At 35.5% G+C, this 20,884-nt stretch overlaps 1 protein-coding gene across 6 annotated transcripts in view; it reads right to left on the bottom strand.

Annotated features, from left to right (window-relative positions):
• The window catches only part of C5H12orf56 (chromosome 5 C12orf56 homolog), a 131,740-nt gene extending 111,150 nt beyond the window's left edge, over nucleotides 1-20,590 (bottom strand). For 3 of the 6 annotated variants that reach the window (XM_031940915.1, XM_031940919.1, XM_031940921.1), the window contains exon 1: nucleotides 20,158-20,586. In XM_031940915.1, coding sequence (XP_031796775.1) covers nucleotides 20,158-20,409 — 252 coding nt within the window. In that variant the 5' untranslated portion in view covers nucleotides 20,410-20,586. Of the gene's footprint in view, nucleotides 1-20,157 lie in introns of all 6 variants that reach the window. The other 3 variants (XM_031940920.1, XM_031940916.1, XM_031940918.1) reach the window with 2 other exon arrangements.
• Between the last annotated feature and the right edge of the window lie 294 nt (nucleotides 20,591-20,884).

The raw sequence follows: 20,884 nt of genomic DNA, 5'->3' as shown, positions 1-20,884 counted from the left end.
AGTTGATCAGTGGAATAGGTTAGGTTCATAGGACAAAACAGTCAATAACTATAGCAATCTAGTGTTTGACAAACCTAAAGACCCCAACTTTGGGGATAAGAATTCACTATTTGACAAAACTACTGGGAAAATTGGAAACTAGTATGGCAGAAACTAGGCACTGACCCACACATAACACCATATACCAATATAAAGTAGAAATGGGTTCATAATTTAGACATAAAGAATGATATTATAAACAAATTAGAAGAACATAGGATAGTTTACCTCACAGACCTGTTGAAGAGGAAGGAGTGACCAAGGAAGAACTAGAGATTGGCTAAGATGACAGGAAAAGATAATGACGAATGTTGGAGGGGATGCGGGAAAACTGGGACATTGATGCATTGTTGGTGGAACTGTGAATGGATCCAACCATTCTGGAGAACAATTTGAAACTATGCTCAAAAAGTTATCAAACTGTGCATACCCTTTGATCCAACAGTGTTTCTACTGGGCTTATATGCCAAAGAGATCTTTAAAAAAGGAAAGGGAACCACATGTGCAAAAATGTTTGTGGCAGGCCTTTTTGTAGTGGCTAGAAACTGGAAACTGAATGGATGCCCATCAGTTAGAGAATGGCTGAATAAGTTATGGTATATGAATGCTATGGAATTTAATTGTTCAGTGATGAAGAGAAAATATAAATTAATATTGCACAAGTAGGCTGTGTTCACATTATAGAGAACTTTGGAATCATTTTCTTATATTAATAACAATTTACTATTGGAGAGATACAGAATTTTTTTTTTCTTTCTTGCTTCCTTCTTTTCTACTAGGCCAAATCAACTTCTTTATAAGTTATTCAGCCAACATCAGAAGGACATTGCTAAGAATAAGATTGGATTAACTTTCTCCTCAATCTTGTTCAGACCCCATCCAAGTGGAGAAATCCACTATGCTCAACTCGGTTTGAGGTTGGGGGGGAGGGAAGGGAGAGAGAGATACTTTATCTGAATTGTCCTGTCTGAGTGGTCTAAATGTAAAAGTGACATAGTTTAAGTCACATCCTCCACACCCCTCATTGGAATAAGTATTTTTCATTGTAATATTCATTCTCATAAATTGTTAACTAAAGCTGATAGCCACCTATTGGATACACCCCCTTTTCCAAAGATATATAAACATCAAGAAGCCACTGAGATGTATTTTTGGTTACATGAGATGACCAAATGACAAATTCTTTTATTACTCACTGGTCATAATTTTAAAAATGATTAATTACCCAGAAATTATGTGTCTCAAACTTTTCATACATACAGCCTAAATACCAGACTGAGGAATTTGCATTTTCTCATAGGGCACTGGAAAAATTTGAGTGGAGGAATGATAGAAGCAGACCTGTACTTCAAAATTATTTTGGCAGCCATATGCACTCCAATTGAGTTCAACAAACATGTAGGAATTCCCTACTGTGTACAGAACATTATGCTAGTTGCTAGGGAGAAATACAAAATATAGATAAGACTATTTGTCTGGCAAGAGTTTTCTTTACAGTTCTAGGCTTGGATAGCCTCATTTTGAAATACATCTTGATGAATCTCTGATTTCATTGAAATATGCTATACTCCTTCCACAGATACAAATGCCCATTACTTATTGTTCTTACCATATGTCATTTTACTAAATACCTTTATTATGAGTTAACTGTGTCTTCTGAATGACTAACTATTAAGGGAAGCTCACTGATAGAGCCATGTGAACCACAGATTTAAGAATGCAGATCTCTAGAAACTATGGGCATATAACAGCTGCCTTTTAGAGAGTGAACCTATAAATATGCTTATAAGTTAGGTGAGCAGGCCAAAGAGATTCACTCTCCATCCAAATAGTAGGGGATAAAGCCTTAAAAGTATAGGGATAATATTTATATTATGAAGTCCTGAATTTTAAGGAAGGAAAATGACAGTTTTTTTAAAGAGAAAAATACATTTTTAGGCAACTTACAGGTGATGAGTAGCATAAAATTGCTGCCAGAAATTTCAACAAGATTAATTTAATAACCATAGGTGATAAAGAAGCTTCTCATTGCAAAGTTTATCACTGACAGCACTTTTAAGAAAGGAGTAACCTCAAGTATCTCCTTAAGCCTGAAATCATAGTCATTGTCCTAAAATTAAGTGACCTGACATAACTAAATTTAAACCCCTACTAATATATGTTTTTGTGGAGTTTACTCTTAGCTATGAGATTGCTTGAATTTTCAAAATCATCCTAATAGCTGAAACATTGGCAGGAAATAGAAAATCAAAGTTTCATATTATAATACTTCATGATAGGGAATATAATAAATGCTTTTTGAAGAAAAGAAACTATGCTCTTCCATTTTACTATTGATATCTCTGTTATGAAAATGCTAAACCTTGGAATATTAGAATGATGGGGACAAACAAAAGGCAACATCTAATCTGCTGGACTTGGGGCCATTTCCAATGGGTTGCATGTATTCTGGCTCAGAGCTGAAAGACTTTTGGATGTTGGAAAAAACTTCAAATGGTCCCTTAATTCTTCCCCACTGTCTTTCATGACAGTAGAAAGCATGGGAGAACTACAACTCTATGCTCTGGCACACTTTCCATTAATTCCCCAGAATAACTCTCTTTCTGGGACTTGCTCTGATGAGTGAAAAAAGGTATTTATATAACTATTCTAGTGTTTTGTTTTTTTAAGGACCATTGACAAGATGATAAATTCAAGCCCTGGCCTGGCTCACTAAAATATATGGACTCGGAGGGAATTATTTGGACAATATAAGGAGTCAAGGTCAATGTGAATGGTTGATTTCTTAGTCTCAGAAAACATTTAATGTTTTAAGTACCAACCTCTAGAAGAATAAAATACTAATTATAAAAGTTACTGATTCATTTTTTAGAATTTGTCAAAATACATGTGAGGTTTTTTTTTTAAGTTTTATGCACTTCTTTGAGGTGGAAGATATAAACAGCTGTCCCATATCTGATCTATAGTGTATATCACATACCTTTCCATTCCTTTTTGCAAAAACTCTGCATATGAACCAAATCTAAACTTTAAGTAATTCTCCCTAAGGCTCTGAAGTGAGGGGCATAAAGAGCAAGACTTCTTTCTTTCTGAAGCCAAAATCCCCCCATGATTGATCCTGCCCATGCACATAGATTCAGACCTAAGATCCCCTTCAGAGGAAGAGGGAAATAGAACCTCTAGTTTCAGAAGCATTTCTTTATTGCTACATAAAAGCTTTTTATGTTTGTTTTTGTGACCTGTGATTTAACTGGTATAGGGAATTCCTGGTGAGAAAACCTCACCTAACAATGAAGAAAAATAACAGTCACATAACTTAAGAGTCTTAAAGTATTGCCTAGGCCACTAAGAAGTTAGGCAAATTACCAGCTTCCCACAGCCACTGTATGTCTAAGTCAGGTCTTAAACATAAACCTTTCTGACTCTGAGGCCAGCTTTCTATTACACCACGCCACTTCTATTTTTATAAAGTTATTTAATAGTAATAACGTATAAAGCTCTTTAAGGTTTATGAAATACATTCTTGACAACTTTGTAGGCAAGACCTTAAAGGAAAAGTTTGGATTTTTTCCCTCATCTGTGTCCTATCTTTACTAATAAATTAAAATAATTTGGTTTAAGTTCTGTGTATGATCTTTCAATATTTTTATGCTTAAATTATTTGTGATCTCATAGATGTAGTAGGCATTCCCTTTCTTGGTTTAGACTGATGCAATGCACATCCTCTCATTCTCTGCAATGCTCTCTTCTTCCAATAATCCTAAAGACAAAATCCAGGCAACACCCTGGAAGCCTTCCTTATGCTTTTTTAATTATTCCAAGGGAAACAGTTTTTTTTTTCAGTTATCCCTTATTCTTACCATATTTGTTTACACCCTTAAGTTTACACCCTTACCCAAATAAATGTCTTATTAGCTCTATTCCTTAAAAATTAACATTAACATAGAATATAGGAAATTGAAAGAACAGGGTCCTGAGGGCACTAGGTGTTCCAAAAGAAGGACTTTTTATGGCATACAATAGTAGTATTAAGCTGAAATGTGACAAAATCAAGATGAAATAGATGATGTTTTGGTTTTTATCAATAAGACAATATTCATATAGAACTTTATTATCCAGTCTTCCTTGCTGAGGTAATTTATGCCTTGTGAGTATTTTAGATTATTATTGAACAGCTTTAGTCTTAGAGGTCCAGGTTGTCATTTCTCCATGTGCTCACATTTATTTTTCCTCCCAGAAAATTCTTTTCAAAAGTCTGACTTCAAAGGGAGTTTGAAACATGAAAGGGATATTAAGACATGGAAGGAATAAGAATCTGATCTCACATAAAACAAAAAAATGACATATAAGTTGGCGTTCAAACCAACTGGAAGCCAGATTTGCTTAAGGAAAAAAAAATGAAAAAATTTCTCTGTATTAAAAGAAAGATGTTTTTTGGATGACACTGTAATTAAATTAATTTACTTAATGTATGACTTAAAGTATATTGTTTAAATCCAAATTTTGATTTGAATTTACCTATAGAAGGATCCAATTCTTTTCCTTACTAAATTACAAATTGTATTACCTAAAAGCAAAGCAAATCTTCTCCTTCACAAAAATATTGGATTACAGGGGGGAAAGCACTGAATTTAAAGTCAGGAGATTTTAGACAAGGAAATGTGTTCCCATATTTGCCATTGACTCACAGTGCGGCCCTGACCATGCCATTTCTCTGTGCCTCATTCTATTCATTTGTAAAATCAGAGTATCTTTAAGATTTCTTATAGCCCTCATATTCTATGATTCTATGTCTAAAACAGAATCCATCTGCTCTCTAAAACTGACTCCTATTCCTAACTTACCTTCATCTGTGTCGACTGTATCATTCTTTCAGTTACTCAAGTATGAGACCATGTAGTCACCTTGGACCCATGCCTTTTCCTCATTTCCATTTCTGATTAGTGACTAAGTTCCATCATTCATGCAATTGTCCCCTTCCTACTACCATAAATCTAATTTAAGCTTTGAAAAATAATGTACAAATAAAACTCTATTTTTAATATATATAATCTTGGGAAATAAGATAGTGTTATTATCATGTTATTCACTTTCTGAACTCAGCAGCAGTTCTGTTCACTTGTTATTCAGGGCCAGGCTGAAAATACAGCAATTATGTGGTTGTCTTTGTTTTATAGTGTCTAGCAGGCTGCTAATAATCAAAATGTGTCAAGCAACAATAAACACTTTGGCAGCAAGTGACCAACTGTTCCTACAATTAGAGCCTAAGTGCAATTAATTATATCTATAATTATCATGCAAATATGCACATATTGTGGACAAAACTGGGGGAAAAAAGTCTATCAGGCTTTAAGTCCATAATCAGCTCTCTATTCTTTCTTTCTTTTCTTTTTTTTTGCTGAGGCAATTGGGGTTAAGTGACTTGCCCAGGGTCACACAGCTAGAAAGAGTTAAGTGTCTGGGGTCAGATTTGAACTCAGGGCTGATACTCTATCCACTGCACCATCTAGCTGCCCTTAGCTCTCTATTTTTTCTGCATTCACTTCCTCATAGAATTTATTCATTCCCATGACTATGAAGATCACCTCTATACAAATGATATTTTAGCCCTACCTTTAATTTATACTAAAATAACATTTTTGTCCAAAGACCTTTGGGACATTTCTATTCAATCAATCATATTCTATCAAACTAAGCATGACCAATATGGTTCATGGCACATAGTAGACACTTAATGTTAGTTGACTACGTCATGTTCATCTTTACTGCCAAACCTTTGCTCATACTCTAACTTCTACTCTTTTCCCTATGAATACCTTTCCTCATAACTATTACTTTCAAGTTCAAGTCTCATCTCTTTAAAAAAAAAAAAGAGTATTTACATAAGGCATTTAGGTGGCTAACTGGACAGAACACCTACCCTGGAATCAGGAGTCCCTGAATTCAAATTCTGTCTCAGAAACTTACTAGCTATATGAGTCTTGGGCAAGTCATTTAAACTCTGATTGCTCCACCCCCCCAAAAAAAAAAAATTGCATCCTAAGTACAACCATCAAAGTTGGGGATGGAGGAACTATCAGATATTGGAACATCTACCTAAATATGTGAGAGTTACATGGTCAGAGAGTTGTTCGTTTTGTTATAATATAAGAGTATATAAAAGGAAATAATATGAGATAAGACTGGAAAGAAAGGGTATTACCATGCTATAGAAGGCCATTAGGAGTTAAAATTTATCCAGGAGGCAATGGAGAGAAAATATTTTTGGACAGAAGTGATATATGAAGGATAAATTAGAATGACAGGTGGGACATGATAAGTGTTTTTCAAATATTTGAAAGGTGATATTATGAAAGAAAGATTAGACTCTTGGATTGGCCAAAAGTAGAAGAGCCTTTTGAGGAGGCATAGTATAAAAAGAGAGAAAGAGAAGGATAAGCAGGAAAATATAAAATTGAGAAAAACACACAATTAGTAATTATAACCGTGAATATGAATAGAATGAACTCCCCCGAATAATGGAAGTGAATAGCAGAATGAATTAGAAACCTGAATCCAGCAATATGACAGTTGAAAGAAAGACATATACAGAATAAAAATAAGAGGCTAGAGCAGAATCTATTGTACTTCAGTTGAGGTAAAAAAATAAAATAAAAAGGCAGGGATAGTAATCACAATTTCAGACAAAGCAAATGCAAAAGCAGATCTAATTAAAAGAGATGAGCTAGTAAACCACATTTTATTAAAAGTTATTAATAGATAATGAAGTAACTAAACTTATATACACCAAATGGCTTAGCATTCAGATTTTTAAAGGAAGAGCTAAAGAAATTATAGGAGGAAAGAGACAATACAATACACAAGTTAGAGACTTCAACTTTCCCCTCTCAGAACTTGCTAAGTCTAACTGTAAAATAAATTAGAAGGAAGTAAAAAGATGAAGAGCATTTTAGAAAAATTAATATGATAGACTTCTGGAGAATATTGAATGGAAATATAAAGCTTGACTTTTTCCTCAGCTTGACTATTTTAGGGCATTGGGGCATTAAAAACTTCCCAAGCAAATACAATAAAGCAGAAATATTCAAAAAATCCTTTTCAGACTATAATACAACAAAAATCATATTTAATAAAGGATTATAGAAACAGATTAAAACTTAATTAAGAAATAAATAATCCTAAAGAATGAGTGTTTCAAAGAACAAATCATGGAAACAATAATTTCATTAAAAAGAATGACACCATGAGACAATATATCAAAATTTGTAAGATGAAGACAAAGCAATACTTAGGGGGAAATTTATGTCTTCAAATACTTAGATCAATAAAATAGAGAAGAACAGATCAATAAACCAAACGTAACTTTGAAAAACCAAAAAAAGAACACCTTGAAAATCTCCAATTAATTTTACAGTCAAAGGTTCTGACAAAGGCCTCATTTCCAAAATATAGAGAGAATTGATTCTATAAGTAATCAACCATTTTCCAATTGATAAATTGTCAAAGGATATGAACAGACAATTCTCAGACAAAGAAATTAAAACTTTCTAGCCATTTGAAAAGATGCTCCTAGTGATTATTAATCAGAGAAATGCAAATTAAGATAACTCTGAGATACCACTATACACCTGTCAGATTGGCTAGAATGACAGGGAAAGATAATGTGGAATGTTGGAGGGGATGTGGGAAAACAGGGACACTAATACATTGTTGGTGGAATTGTGAATTCATCCAGCTATTCTGGAGAGCAATTTGGAACTATGCTCAAAAAGTTATCATACCCTTTGACCCAGCAGTGTTACTACTGGGCTTATATCCCAAAGAGATTTTAAAGAAAGGAAAAGGACCTGTAGGTGCAAGAATGTTTGTGGCAGCCCTTTTTGTAGTGGCCAAAAACTGGAAACTGAGTGGATGGCTATCAATTAGAGAATGGCTGAATAAATTGTGGTATATGAATATTATGGAATATTATTGTTCTGTAAGAAATGACCAATAGGATGATTTCAGAAAGGCCTGGAGGGACTTACATGAAATGATGCTGAGTGAAACGAGCAGGACTAGGAATCATTATACTCTAACAACAATACTATATGATGATCAATTCTGATGGACGTGGGTCTTTTCAACAAGGAGATGAACCAAATCAGTTCCAATAGAACAGTAATGAATTGAACCAGCTACATCCAGTGAAAGAACTCTGGGAGATGACTATGAACCACTACCTAGAATTCCTAATCTCTCTATTTTTGTCCACCTGCATTTTTTATTTCCTTCATAGGCTAATTGTACACTATTTCAAAGTCCGATTCTTTTTATACAGCAAAATAACTGTATGGACATGTATACATATACTGTATTTAACTTATACTTTAACATATTTAACATGTATTGGTCAACCTGCCATCTGGGGAAGGGGGGAAGGGGAAGGAAGGGAAAAATTGGAACAAAAGGTTTTACAACTGTCAATGCTGAAAAATTACCCATGCATATATCTTGTAAATAAAAAGCTATTTTAAAAAATCTCCAATTAATCATTACAATGGAAATCTTTTTAAAAAATCAAAGAATTAATTAAATTGAAAATTTTGAAAAAACTGATCTAATAAACAAAATTAGAGCTAGTTTTGTAGGGGGAAAAACAACAAAAAGCACTGGTTTATTTATTTTTTTTTTTAAAGAAGAAAAGCAAATACTAGAAAATTATAAATGCAGCAATGAAGATGAATTCAAGTAATTGTTGGGAGCTATATTGTTCTATTACATGCCAATAAATTGGTTAATTTTAGTGAAATGGATGAATATTTGCAAAAAGATATAATTGTCAAGGAAATAGTATATTTAAATAATCTGCTCTTAGAAAAAAATTTGATGAGTTCTCTAAGAAAAAAATCACCAGGACCAGATGAATTCAGAAGTGAATTCTATTATTTTGTTGGTTAGTCAGGTATTTCTAAATCTTGACTCCATTCGGGGTTGTCCTGACAAATATACTAGAATGGTTTGCCATTTCTTTCCCTAGATCATTTTATAGATGAGGAAACTGAGGCAAACAGAATTAAATTTACCCAGTATCACACAGCTAGTAATGTCTAAGGCCAGATTTGAACTCATAAAGATAGATGAGTCTTCCTGATTCCAGCACTTTATCTGTTGTACCATCATTCATTTAAAGAACAATTAATTCTAATATTACATAAACTACATAAACTGGAAAAACAGGAGAAAAAGGAGTCCTACCAAATTCCTTTTATGATACACATATAGTGCTAATATAAAAACCAGGAAGATTAAAAGTAGAGAAAGAAAATTATAAACTAATTTCCCTATTGAATATTGATGAAATTTTAACAATGAAATACCAGCAAGAAAATTGTTAGCAATATCTCATAAAGATTATACACAATGACCAAGTAGGATTTAAATCAGCGATGTAGGGCTAGTTCAGTATTAGGAAAACTATCAGCATAATTTTTTCACTTTATTTTTTTTTCTTTTTCTTTTTTTTTGTTACATGGCTAATATGAAAATATGTTTTAAATGACTTCACATGTATAATTGATATTATATTCCCTTCTCAATAGATAAGGGAGAGGAGAATGGAAGATTTTCTTTAAAAAATAAATTATAAAAATAAATAACAAATTGTTTTTTAAAAAAAGAAATAAACTCTTAGGATTTAGAACTGAAAGGGACATCTACTCCAAACACCTATCTTTACCAATGGGGAAAATGAGGCAATGTCAACTCACTAGATATGTGAAATGATGGAGAAGGAAAGAGAAGATCCAAAAGCAATTTCAAGGTTTTGAACATTCAGGAGCATGTTGCTATTATCAACAAGATTAGTAAACTTAATAGAATGGGGGAAAGAAATATTAATTTAATTTTGAATATATTAATTTTGAGGTGCCAAAAGCAAGATATCCAAGTGGAAATGTCCAGCAGGAAATTTATAAATGCAGGATGTCTAGCCTTCAGGCAATGGGTCAGAGCTGTATGTAGATTTGTAACTCACCTACATAATTCTTTAAAGCTATTAGAACAGATGAGGGTAGAAAGGGAAGAGAAGAGTTCCAAGGACAGTCTTGGAGAACACCCACACTTAAAAGGTAGGTGGAGATAAAAAGGAGGATAGGGCAGCTATGTAACATGGTGGATAGTATTGGTCCTAAAGTCAGGAAAACTTATCTGTCTGAGTTCAAATGCGACTTTAGACACTTATTAGGTATTTGACCTGGGTAAGTCACTTAACCCTGTTTGCCTCAGTTTCCTTATCTACAAAATGAGCTAAAGAAAGAACTGGCAAACAATTCCAGTATTTTTGCCAAAAAAAAACCCCACCAGATTCACAAAGAATTGGACATGATTGGGGGAGAAAAAAAGGAGGATAAAGGCTGAGAAAAATCCATTGGATCTGGCAATAAAAAAAGTCAGTTGGTGATCTTTGAGAGAACAGTGCAAGGAATATGGAAGCCAAATTTCAGGGAATTAAATGGGTTTTGTGTGTCATAAGAGAGAAGAGGCAATTAGGGATTATTATTTTTAAAATTTAAGAGACACAGGAGAATGGTTTGAGAAGATGGCAGGATGAAAAAAAAAAAAAGAAAAAAGTTCTCTTGGGATAAAAGAACTGAGATTTACAGCCTAAAGAAAAAAAGAGCCAGTAGAGAGAAAAAGATGGAAAATTAGTAAGAGAACATGAATCATTAATAGAGCAAGATTCCTTAAAAAAATAATTTTCAATAGTATTTTATTTTTCCAAATACATTTTCCAAAAAAAAACATTCATTTTTGTGAGACTTTGTGTTCTAAATATTTCTCCCTACCTTTTTTATCTTCCCCCTCCCCAAAAGAGTAAGTAATTTGATATAGATTAAATATATACAAAACTTTTAAGCGTATTTCCATATATGTCCTGTTGTGCAAGAAAAATCAAACCAAAAGAAAAAAATGAGAAAAAAACAAGCAAGAGGAAAAAAAGATGAAAATACTACGTTTTGATCCATATTCAGTCTCCTTAGTTTTCAATGGAACAATATTCTAAAGGAAAAAAAGAAACAATTGAATAAAAAAAGTAAATGGAAAAGGGTCAGTCTTTGCAAAGGAGGACTACTTCAACCTGTGAGAACAGAGGGGAAAATCTCATGGATGAAAGCATAGAATGTTTTGAGATAGGGTATGCCAACCCATTTGAGATAGGGTAGCCAAAGAAGGATATGAGGTCATTACCCTAGTGACCTCAGTCATCTATGTGAAGGTATCCTAGAAGCTTGAGAAGGTTTGGAGTAGCCATTGTAGGGAAAGTGAGGAGGAAATCATAGACAAATAAAAGATTGTTTTTCATATGCAAAGTATATATTATTCATATATGTATATCTATGAGAGTTGTCCAAAAGTGGTTCACAGAAAACATTGAGATATACTTCTCTCAATACTGGTTATCTAGGAGCATAATTTTGATTCATTACAAAAAAGCTGCTTTATCAACATTGTGTGATCATTGATTATGATACTTAGCTCTTAACAATACAGGGATACAAGACAATTCCAAAAGACTTATGATGGAAAATACTATTCATTTCCAAAGAAAGAGTCTGACTGCAGATAGAAGCATATATTTTCACCTTCTTTGTGTTGTGTGTATGTGTTTTTGTTTCCTTTTGTTCTGTTTCTTCTTTCATAACAATCGGATTACTTATCATGTTGAGGAGAGAGAGAGAAAAATTTGGACTCAAAATCTTATAAAAATGTATGTTGAAAAGTATGAAAACATGTAACTGGAAAAAGTAAAATCTTAAATTTTTTTTAAAAAGCTGTTTTCTTGGTCACTATTTCTTAAAGAAGAAGGATTGCTCCAAGTTTACACCCACTTTTGAACCCTTCCCACCAAATACTGGTTATATAAAAAACCATAACAGATGGTGAGTAACAAGTAAGCCTGTTTATCCAAGCAGACAGCAAACAGAAATCAGAGAAGTTATACAGATTAAAATGTACCAGTAAATATATAAGAATGAATGAGCTCATCCAATGAGATCTAATTCATCCCAGCTCAACCAAAAGAAATGCATATGTTATTGTATTTAATTTATACTTTAACATATTTAACATGTATTGGTCAACCTGCCATCTGAGGGAAGGGGTGAGGGGAAGGAGGGGAAAAGTTGGAACAAAAGGTTTTGCAACTGTCAATGCTGAAAAATTACCTATGCATATATCTTGTAAATAAAAAGGTATAATAAAAAAAGAGAAACGCCTATGTTTCTTCTGCGGAAGCTGATTTTATAATGCGTTACTTATGTATTCATAAGAATTCAGGATCAATCAAGATGATTTCAGAAATACCTGGATTTATATGAACGGATACAAAGTGAAGTTATCAGAATCAGGAGAATATTGGACACAATAATAATAATATTGCATGATCAACTGTGAATGACTTCATTATGCTCAGCAATACAATGATCCCAGATAATTACAGGGAACTTATGATGAAAAGTGCTATCTACCTCCAAAGAAAAAATTGAAGGAGTCTGAATGTAGGTTAGATACAAATAATACTATGAACATTTGAGGTGGCTTCTCTAATTTTGCATCTCGTGTTTCTTCTGAGCTAATTCAATTCTGCTTTGCTCACAGAGCACAGCACCTTTGAGGATAGGGGTACACCATGGTGGGTGGTCCTATGTCAGTGTCTCCCATGTCATAAAATCAATTCTAAAGTTTTAAGAGAGATCTTGAAAATCTCCTTGTAATGCTTTTTCTGACCACCTAGGTAAGTGCTTGCCCTGTGGGAGTTTTCCATGAATTAGTCTTTTTGGCAAGTGTGCATTTAGTATTTGAATAATGTGGCCTGCCAAATAGAGTTGCACTCTCTGCAGTAAAGTTAGAATACTTGGCAGTGTAGTTTGAGAAAGGATCTCAGTGTCTGGTACTTTCTCCTGCCAAGTGATCTTCAGAATCTTCCTAAAACAATTCAAATGGAAGCAATTCAGTTTCCTGGCATGGTGCTGGCATATTATCCATGCTTCATAGGTATACAACAATGAGGTCAGCACAAGGGCTCTGTAGACCTTCAGTTAGAACTTCAGAACCTTCAGGTTCTGTAGATCTATCAGTCGCTCTGATACCTATTCTCTCCCACACTTTACTTCAGTGCCTCCCAAACACTGAGCGAGCTCTGGCAATACATGTGTCAATCTCATTATTAATGTGGATATCCCTGGAAAGTGTACTACTAAGGGTGGGGAAAGTAGGAGTCCTGGGGAGGGGGGAAAGGAAGGGGAAAAGGGAAAGAGACATTCCACTCACTCCTCAAAGTGATGAAAACATCTATTCACAAACTATCTGCTCAGTTATTTTTAAAAATTGACCTGAATTTTATAAATATATTAATCTGTTGCCATAGTAATGCTTATACAACTCTGTATAGTCTCAGCAGGAATGTTGTTTTTTTTTTCTATTTGTTTGGTTTTTGCTTTTTACCCAGACTCTGGGATAACACTTCCTAGGGAAAGTCTGAATAGTAAAACTATTTTTTGGAGCAATAAGATCTGTAAGTATTCCTGGCATAGGAAAATCGCCCACATTGTCCAAGAAAAATGGATTTTGTTTCAAAGATTCTGAGATAAACCTCACACAGAAGTTTCTCTTGACAGAGACAATCTGGATGAAGAACTCAGCAAAACCTGGACTAGAAATCATTGCCTCTGGGAAAACAGAATAACCACAACTTAGAAAAGCTAAGCATTTAACAGCTGTTACACCAGCATCCAAAAGAGGTAAAATACTCCAAATTTCCCACTACGAAAAAGACTAGGGTTCATAGTGAGGTTTTTGCAGCTTAATCTGAAAACAATAGGAACAGTAGTGATTTTGTTTATGATTTCATTTTCTTCTATTGATTAATGATGTAAACAGAAAAATTCCCATTAGTTTATCCCTCCAGGGATCAGGTAATTTGAATTTTGAGATGGCCAGATTTTCATTATTGCAAAACATCTTATCCCCCTAAGGAATAATACAGATTTTTAAGTTTTGTAGTAATGATTTCTAACCCTGGGTTATTCATAAGAATATAAAAATGCCTCCCCAACTCAGAGCCAAGGTACTTCTATGCTATGATTCCTTTTCCTACAATGGCACTAAAAAAACACTTTGGGGAGGACAAATTTTCTCTTTATATTATGTTTTAGAAAGTAAAAACCATATCTCCAATGACCACTAATTTCTCTCAATAACTCATTATGAAAATAGCATTCCTAATTGCATTTAAAACTCTAAGGCATGCGTGTGTGTATGTGTGTGTATAAGGAAAGGATGCATTCTTCACACATGCACATACATATATACAAAAAGAGACACATAAATTCATATATGTGTATATATATGCACATATATTCGACATAATCCTATAGAGTAGTGAGTAACAAGTATTTGCTTTTAAACAACTATTTTCAAGAATCAAAATGTGCCTTGTTTTTAGAATTTTAAGATTTGGATGCAGAGACAATTAGATATAATACATTGATCGTGTTGGCCTTGGAGTCAGAAGATTTGTGTTCTAGTCCTTAGCCTGACAAATATCATTTGGGTGATCGTGGGCAAGTCATCCAATCTCTAAGTGCTCCATGCCCTAAAATAGCAATTCATGCATGAGTTGCTCAGATACAGTAGAACATGGAATTTCCACATTGGGATTTATACAAACACACACACACACACACACACACACACACGTACACACACATGAAATTATAGAGGCAATATCACATTGTGAATAAGGAATTGGAGTGAGAAACATCTAGATTCAAATTCCATCTCTGATATATACTAGCTATGTTATCCTGGCAAGTCATATAATCTTTCTTTGCCCCCAGACAACTCCTAAAACCATAAGCAATAGAAAGTACCAATGCATACTAATAGAGTTTTTCAGCAAGTTCTTCATTAAACCTATGAAATCATTGGATTAAGAAAATTAAATTATTTGTCTGAAGGACCCAAAAGATTAGTGAATAAAACTGAAACTACCCTAATCATCATCATCTTCTTCTTCATCTTCTTCTTTCTTCTTCCTCTTCCTCCTCCTCTTCTTCTTCCTCCTTTCTTCTTCTCCCTTCCCCTGTCTCTCTTCTTTCAAAAATCAAGGCTTATTTGCTCAAGATCACACAGCTAGTAAGTGGCTAAGGTTGCATTTGAACTCAGGTTCTCCTGAGTTCAGGGCCAATCCTCTGTCCACTATACCTTCTAGCTGCCCTATATTTTTCTTTCTTTCTTTTTTTCTTTTTTATTAAAGCTTTTTTTACTTACAAAACATATGCATGAGTAGTTTTTCAACACTGACCCTTGCAAAACTTTTTGTTCCAAAATTTTTCTTCCTTTCCCTTCCCTCCTCCCCTAGATGGCAGGTGGTCCAATATATGTTAAAATATATATTAAATCCAATATATGTGTATATATTTATACAGTTATCTTGCTACACAGGAAAAATCAGATCTAGAAAAAAAAATCTGAGAAGGAAAACAAAATGCAAGCAAACATCAACAGAAAGCATGAAAATGCTATGTTGTGGTCCACACTCAGTTCCCACAGGCCTCTCTCTGGGTGTATATGGCTCTCTTCATCACTGAAGAACTGGAATTGGTTGAATCATCTCATTGTTGAAGAGAGGCATGTCCACCAGAATTGATCATTGTCCCATATTTTTCTTAATAGAAAAAAACAACAGTGGCGCATATTTCTGTAGAACTTTAAGGTTTACAAAGTGCTTTCCTTGGAACAAGCCTTTTGGTTACATACAGGAGTAAAATATTAAGTCAAGGATTTTTGTTATTTTTTTTTCAGGCGGGAACTCCCTCTACCAAGGGCTCAGCAAACCATCTATAAGCTACTACAGAGTGCCTGATTTGTTTTCCTCAATAGTATTTTATTTTTCCAAATATATGTAAGGATAATTTTCAACATTCATTTTGTAAGACTTTGTTTTTTCACTTTTTTCTCCCTTCCCTTCCTCCCTCCTCCCCCCAAGACAGCAAGCAATCTGATATATGCAATTCTTCTAAACATATATCTATATTTGTCATGTAGCCCACGAAACTCAGTTCAATAGGGGGAAAAAACATGAGAAAGAAAAAGCAAACAAACAAACAAAAAAGGTGAAAATACTATGCTGTGATCCACATTCAGTTTCCATAGTCCTCTCTCTGGATGCAGTTGGCATTTTCTATCCCAAGTCTACTGGAACTGTCTTGGATCATTTTGCTGAGAAGAGCCAAGTCCATCACAATTAATCATCACCAGAATGCCTGATATTAAAAGAGTTTAAGTGACTTGTCCATAGTGAAATATTTGTTCTCCATTTTGTAAATGGGGAAAATGAGGCAGAGAAAAGGTCAATAACTTACTCGGAGTCACCAAACTAGTAAGGGTTAGGAATCAGATCCAGGTCTCCCAGTCCTAGGTACAGCTGTCTCTCTATTGGTCCACAACAACTCACATAATTTAGTCACATTCCCTTCCCTTAACCTATATCTTTCCAGACAAAAGAAATTAAGGGATCAATCTATTATCCTGTATGTGATATACTGGATTCAATTCAACAAATATTATTGAGAACCTGCTGTATGTATAATGATGTATTAGGACAGAGAAAGATACACAAAATAAAACCTTGTGGCACCTACAATGTCATCAGGAAGATAAGATAGAAACAGGAAACAACTAGGAGACAATGTAAGAAAATATAAAATCAAATGCCAAAAATAATGATAGTTAATATTTCTACAGCACTTTACATTTTCTAAAGCACTTGATATATATTATCTCATTTGAATCTCACAACAATCTATGAAGTATTATTATCATCCTCACTAATGATTATTCTCCATGAGGAAAATGAGGCAAACAAAGGTTAAGTGCCTAGAGTCACAAAGCTACTAAGTGTCTGAGGCCACTTTTGAACTCAAATTCTCCCTGACTCTAGATCCATACTCTGCTATTCTGCTTAGTTGTATTTAAAAAAAATATGGAACATAGAATAAGTGCTAAAAAAAAAAAAAAGAAAATCATTTTTCTTCAGTGATCAGAGAAGGCTTCATGGAAGAAGGGGATGATATCAGATGGTATCTTAGTTGAGGAGCAAATATGGCCTAGTACAGTGAAAAGCAAAAATTCTGATTCAAACACAGGATTCATGTTGGGGAGTTATATAAATTAAACTTGGGTAAGTAGGGTTAGGATCAGATTAATCAGGGATTTATTTCTCTCTCTGTCTTAACCCCTGTTTCCCCACATCCTAATTTTTTGGAGAAGGTATTATTTTGGTTCCTTTAGGGTATTTCAAAGTTTATTGTGAAGTGAAATTCAAGTTAGTCAGTCTTGATACTTAGCAGCTCAAGTACAAAGTAGAATTTGAAACAAGAGTCTAGAAAGAAAAATTAGTGTTATTTATAGAACCATAGAAGCAGAGTTGGGATAAGATATATGTGTATCTTAACTAAAGTTTGAAAAGATGGTTTCTCTTAAATTTGAAAATCTCAGACCTCTGTGTTACTATCCACTAGATGCTTTGAAACTTTGTTACAACTGTTTGCATTTTTGTTTTTCTTCCCGGGTTATTTTTACCTTCTGAATCCAATTCTTCCTGTGCAACAAGAGAACTGCTCGGTTCTGCACACATATATTGTATAGGATATACTGTGACATATTTAACATGTATAGGACTGCTTGCCATCTGGGGGAGGGGGTGGAGGGAGGGAGGGGAAAGGTTGGAACAGAAGTAAGTGCAAGGGATAATGTAAAAAATTACCCAAGCATGGATTCTGTCAGTAAAAAGTTATAATTATTGGAAAAAAAGAAACTTCATTACACACACACACACATACACACACACTCTCACACACAACTTTATGCCATGAAGAATAGAATTTGTTGCCCTCAAAAAAGTATATTGTCATTTTTCAATGATGCCCCATTCTTTATGACTCCATTTGGGGTTTTCTTGGCAAAAATACTGAATTGGTTGGCCATTTCCTTTTCCAGATCATTTCACATATTAGGAAACTGAGGCAAACAGAGTTAAATCACTTGCTCAGAGTTCCACAGCTACTAAGTGTCTAAGGTTAGATTTGAACTCAGAAAGATGAATTTACCTGACTCCAGGACCATTACTCTATCTACTATGCCACCTAGCTACCTGAGGAACTATATTAAAAGTAATATAAAATAATATATATTTTTAAAAATGTTAAAAGATGTTCCTCCTTGCATCATCACCTTTTTCATATTATGCCCTAGGTCCATCCTGGCTGTCTTTAGTTGTGAATCTGCAATCAATAACTCTCTTTTGCCAACAATGTTCTGTATTTCAGGTGGATTTTCTTTCAAATGGTTTTGTTAACCTGGGTCATCTCTAGCAGAGTCAGGATTTCAGTAATGTTGGGAAGGTGGATAAGGGCTGGATGAATCATAAACTCCTTAAGCTGCTCCCAACCAAAGATATCTTAAAATAAGAATTCCAGGACAAATAAGGGATCAAGAAGGACAGCTTGCTAGGTGAAATGTGATTTCAAAAATAATTATGTAATGGAGAGGTATGTAAAGTCTAACTGTGGGGACAGAGCTGTTATTCTGTAACTATGACTTTACCAGAAGCTATTTAATATTTCAAAGCATCAGACAGAGTAGTCAGTGCTAAGAAAATTTGTGATTTCTGTCATACTTGTAAAGAGGAATTTTTTTTTCATCTAGGACAAAAGCAATTGGTAGGGGAAAACTCAAGTGATGTAAAGACAGTCTGATCATGCAGGTGTTTTGTGCAACTTGAGGCCCATTGCAGAGTTCTCATGATGAAAAGGTGTGAGTCCCATAACCAAGAAATTATCCCACCTAGTGGCTATGGTTTGGTTTTATTTTTTGGATTAAATTTAGGGTAATAGGTATAGAGTTGGAAGAGAACATCTAGTCCAATACCTTCATTTTGTAGACTACAAAAATAAAGTCTAGAATTGTAAAATGGCTGGCCTAAGGTCACACAGTTAGGGCTTGAACTTGGGTCCTTTGACTCAAAATCCAATGATCTTTTTACTATACAATACGCTTACTTTTAGAGATATTCAACGCTGATCAAATTCTATACAGATTCAAGGGAAAAGTACTCAACTTCTATGATGTTTACACTGTTCCTTTTTACTACTTTAAAACTTGTATTCATTCTCTCTCTCTCTCTCTCTCTCTCTCTCTCTCTCCCCCCCCCCCCCCCCTCTCCCCCCCCCCCCCCCCCCACCGCCGTTTTTTTTTTTTTTTTTCTTAAAAAAAAAAAAAAAAATTTTTTCTAAAAAAAAAAAAAAAAAAAAAAAAAAAAAAAAAAGGGGTAATGCTTTTCCAAGAGGCAGAGATGATTTTTCTATTAAAGTAGTTTGGTTTTGTTCCTTTTTTTTTAAACTGAGTTCAAAACAAAGAAATATTCTGGTAGGAAAAAAAAAAAAAAAGCTGGTCAAAAACCAGCTGTGCCAGCTTCTCCCTAAGGTGTGCAAAGACTTAGGCAAGGGAAAAAGCAAATAAGACTAGACAACTGCGTCCAGTGGGAAAAAATAGGCTGAGGGTGAGTAGAATATATCAAGAAAACAGGTCAGGCAGAGAGAAACCAAGAACAATGATAGGAAAGGACCTTTAAAATCAATTGCTTCTTCATAAAAAGTTTGAAGAGAATTTGATTCCTGAAACACAAGGGCTGGTGGAGAAGGGAAGGGTGCCAGAAAAGTTTGAGACTTGGAAGGGCTACCACAGAGGCTCTCAGTTCTCCAGACACTAGTTTTCTCATATTTCAACACATTCACACAGGGGCCTTCAAAAGTCAGGTGGCGGGAAAGACAAACCCAAAGGTGGGAAATGCACCTTTGTCTAGAAACGGAAAAGAGATTCAGTATTTCTTCTACCTGAATGCTATAGGTGAAAGACAGTGTGGAAGTGGGAGCTGGGAGAAAGAAGGGGACCATTTCTATCCTAATCCGCATCCCAGTGCCCCGAAGGGGAGACTCTCTTCCTCCCCATTCCAATAGAACGGATCGAATGAAGGACGCAGGAGCCGAGAGAAGGGGGCTCCAAGGCGTTTCTCACCAGATCAATGGCCTGAACGTCCTTGAAGGCCACGACCCCTCGAATGGATCTGGGCGGGTTCTCGGTCACATAGATGAACTTGTCGCTGAGCACCACGTACTTGAAAGTCTTGTGCTCGGTGTCCGAGACCACGATGCAGAGCTCGTAGGTGCGGATGGCATCGTACACCTCCTGCCGCAGGTGCCGCTTCAGGAAGTAATCCAGACGGCTGTTCCTGCGGCAGGGGAACTCCACCTGGCCCGAGCCAGCCATGCACCGCGTCGGGGCCGGAGACGGACGCCGGGCTTGGTGAGCGGCGCGGAACGCCCCTCGGTGGCACTGCACCGGGCTGGTACTGCTCAGCAGACCGAGCCAACTAACGAAGAGGGCTCAGCGCCCCGCCCGCGCCGCGCGCTCGCCTCGCCTCGCCGCGCCAGGTGCTCGTCCTCCCTCCCCCAGCCTTAGAACCTGGGGACGCCACAAAGCGGCTCGGCCCGCCCCGTCTCAGCTCAGCCTCCACTCGGGCTTCTCTCCCCAGGGAGACACAGGGCCCGCTCGGGGACTCCTCCCTTTCCTCAAATCCTTGAAGGGAGTGGGGCTCCTGAGCTCCCGGCTGTGATAGATCTTAAGTGTAGATCTTTGGGGTTTATTTCCTGCCCGCCCTTGCCCGTCCATTAGGGGTTTTAGTCCACCCCCAATTCCCATCTAAAAAGAAAACACCAAATATCAGTCCTTTAATCCAGAGTCA

The sequence above is a fragment of the Sarcophilus harrisii genome, chromosome 5, assembly GCF_902635505.1.
Source record: "Sarcophilus harrisii chromosome 5, mSarHar1.11, whole genome shotgun sequence".
Classification (NCBI taxonomy): Eukaryota; Metazoa; Chordata; class Mammalia; order Dasyuromorphia; family Dasyuridae; genus Sarcophilus; species Sarcophilus harrisii.
Note: the sequence above shows the minus strand (reverse complement) of the source record. Positions and strands in the feature narration are given on the sequence as shown.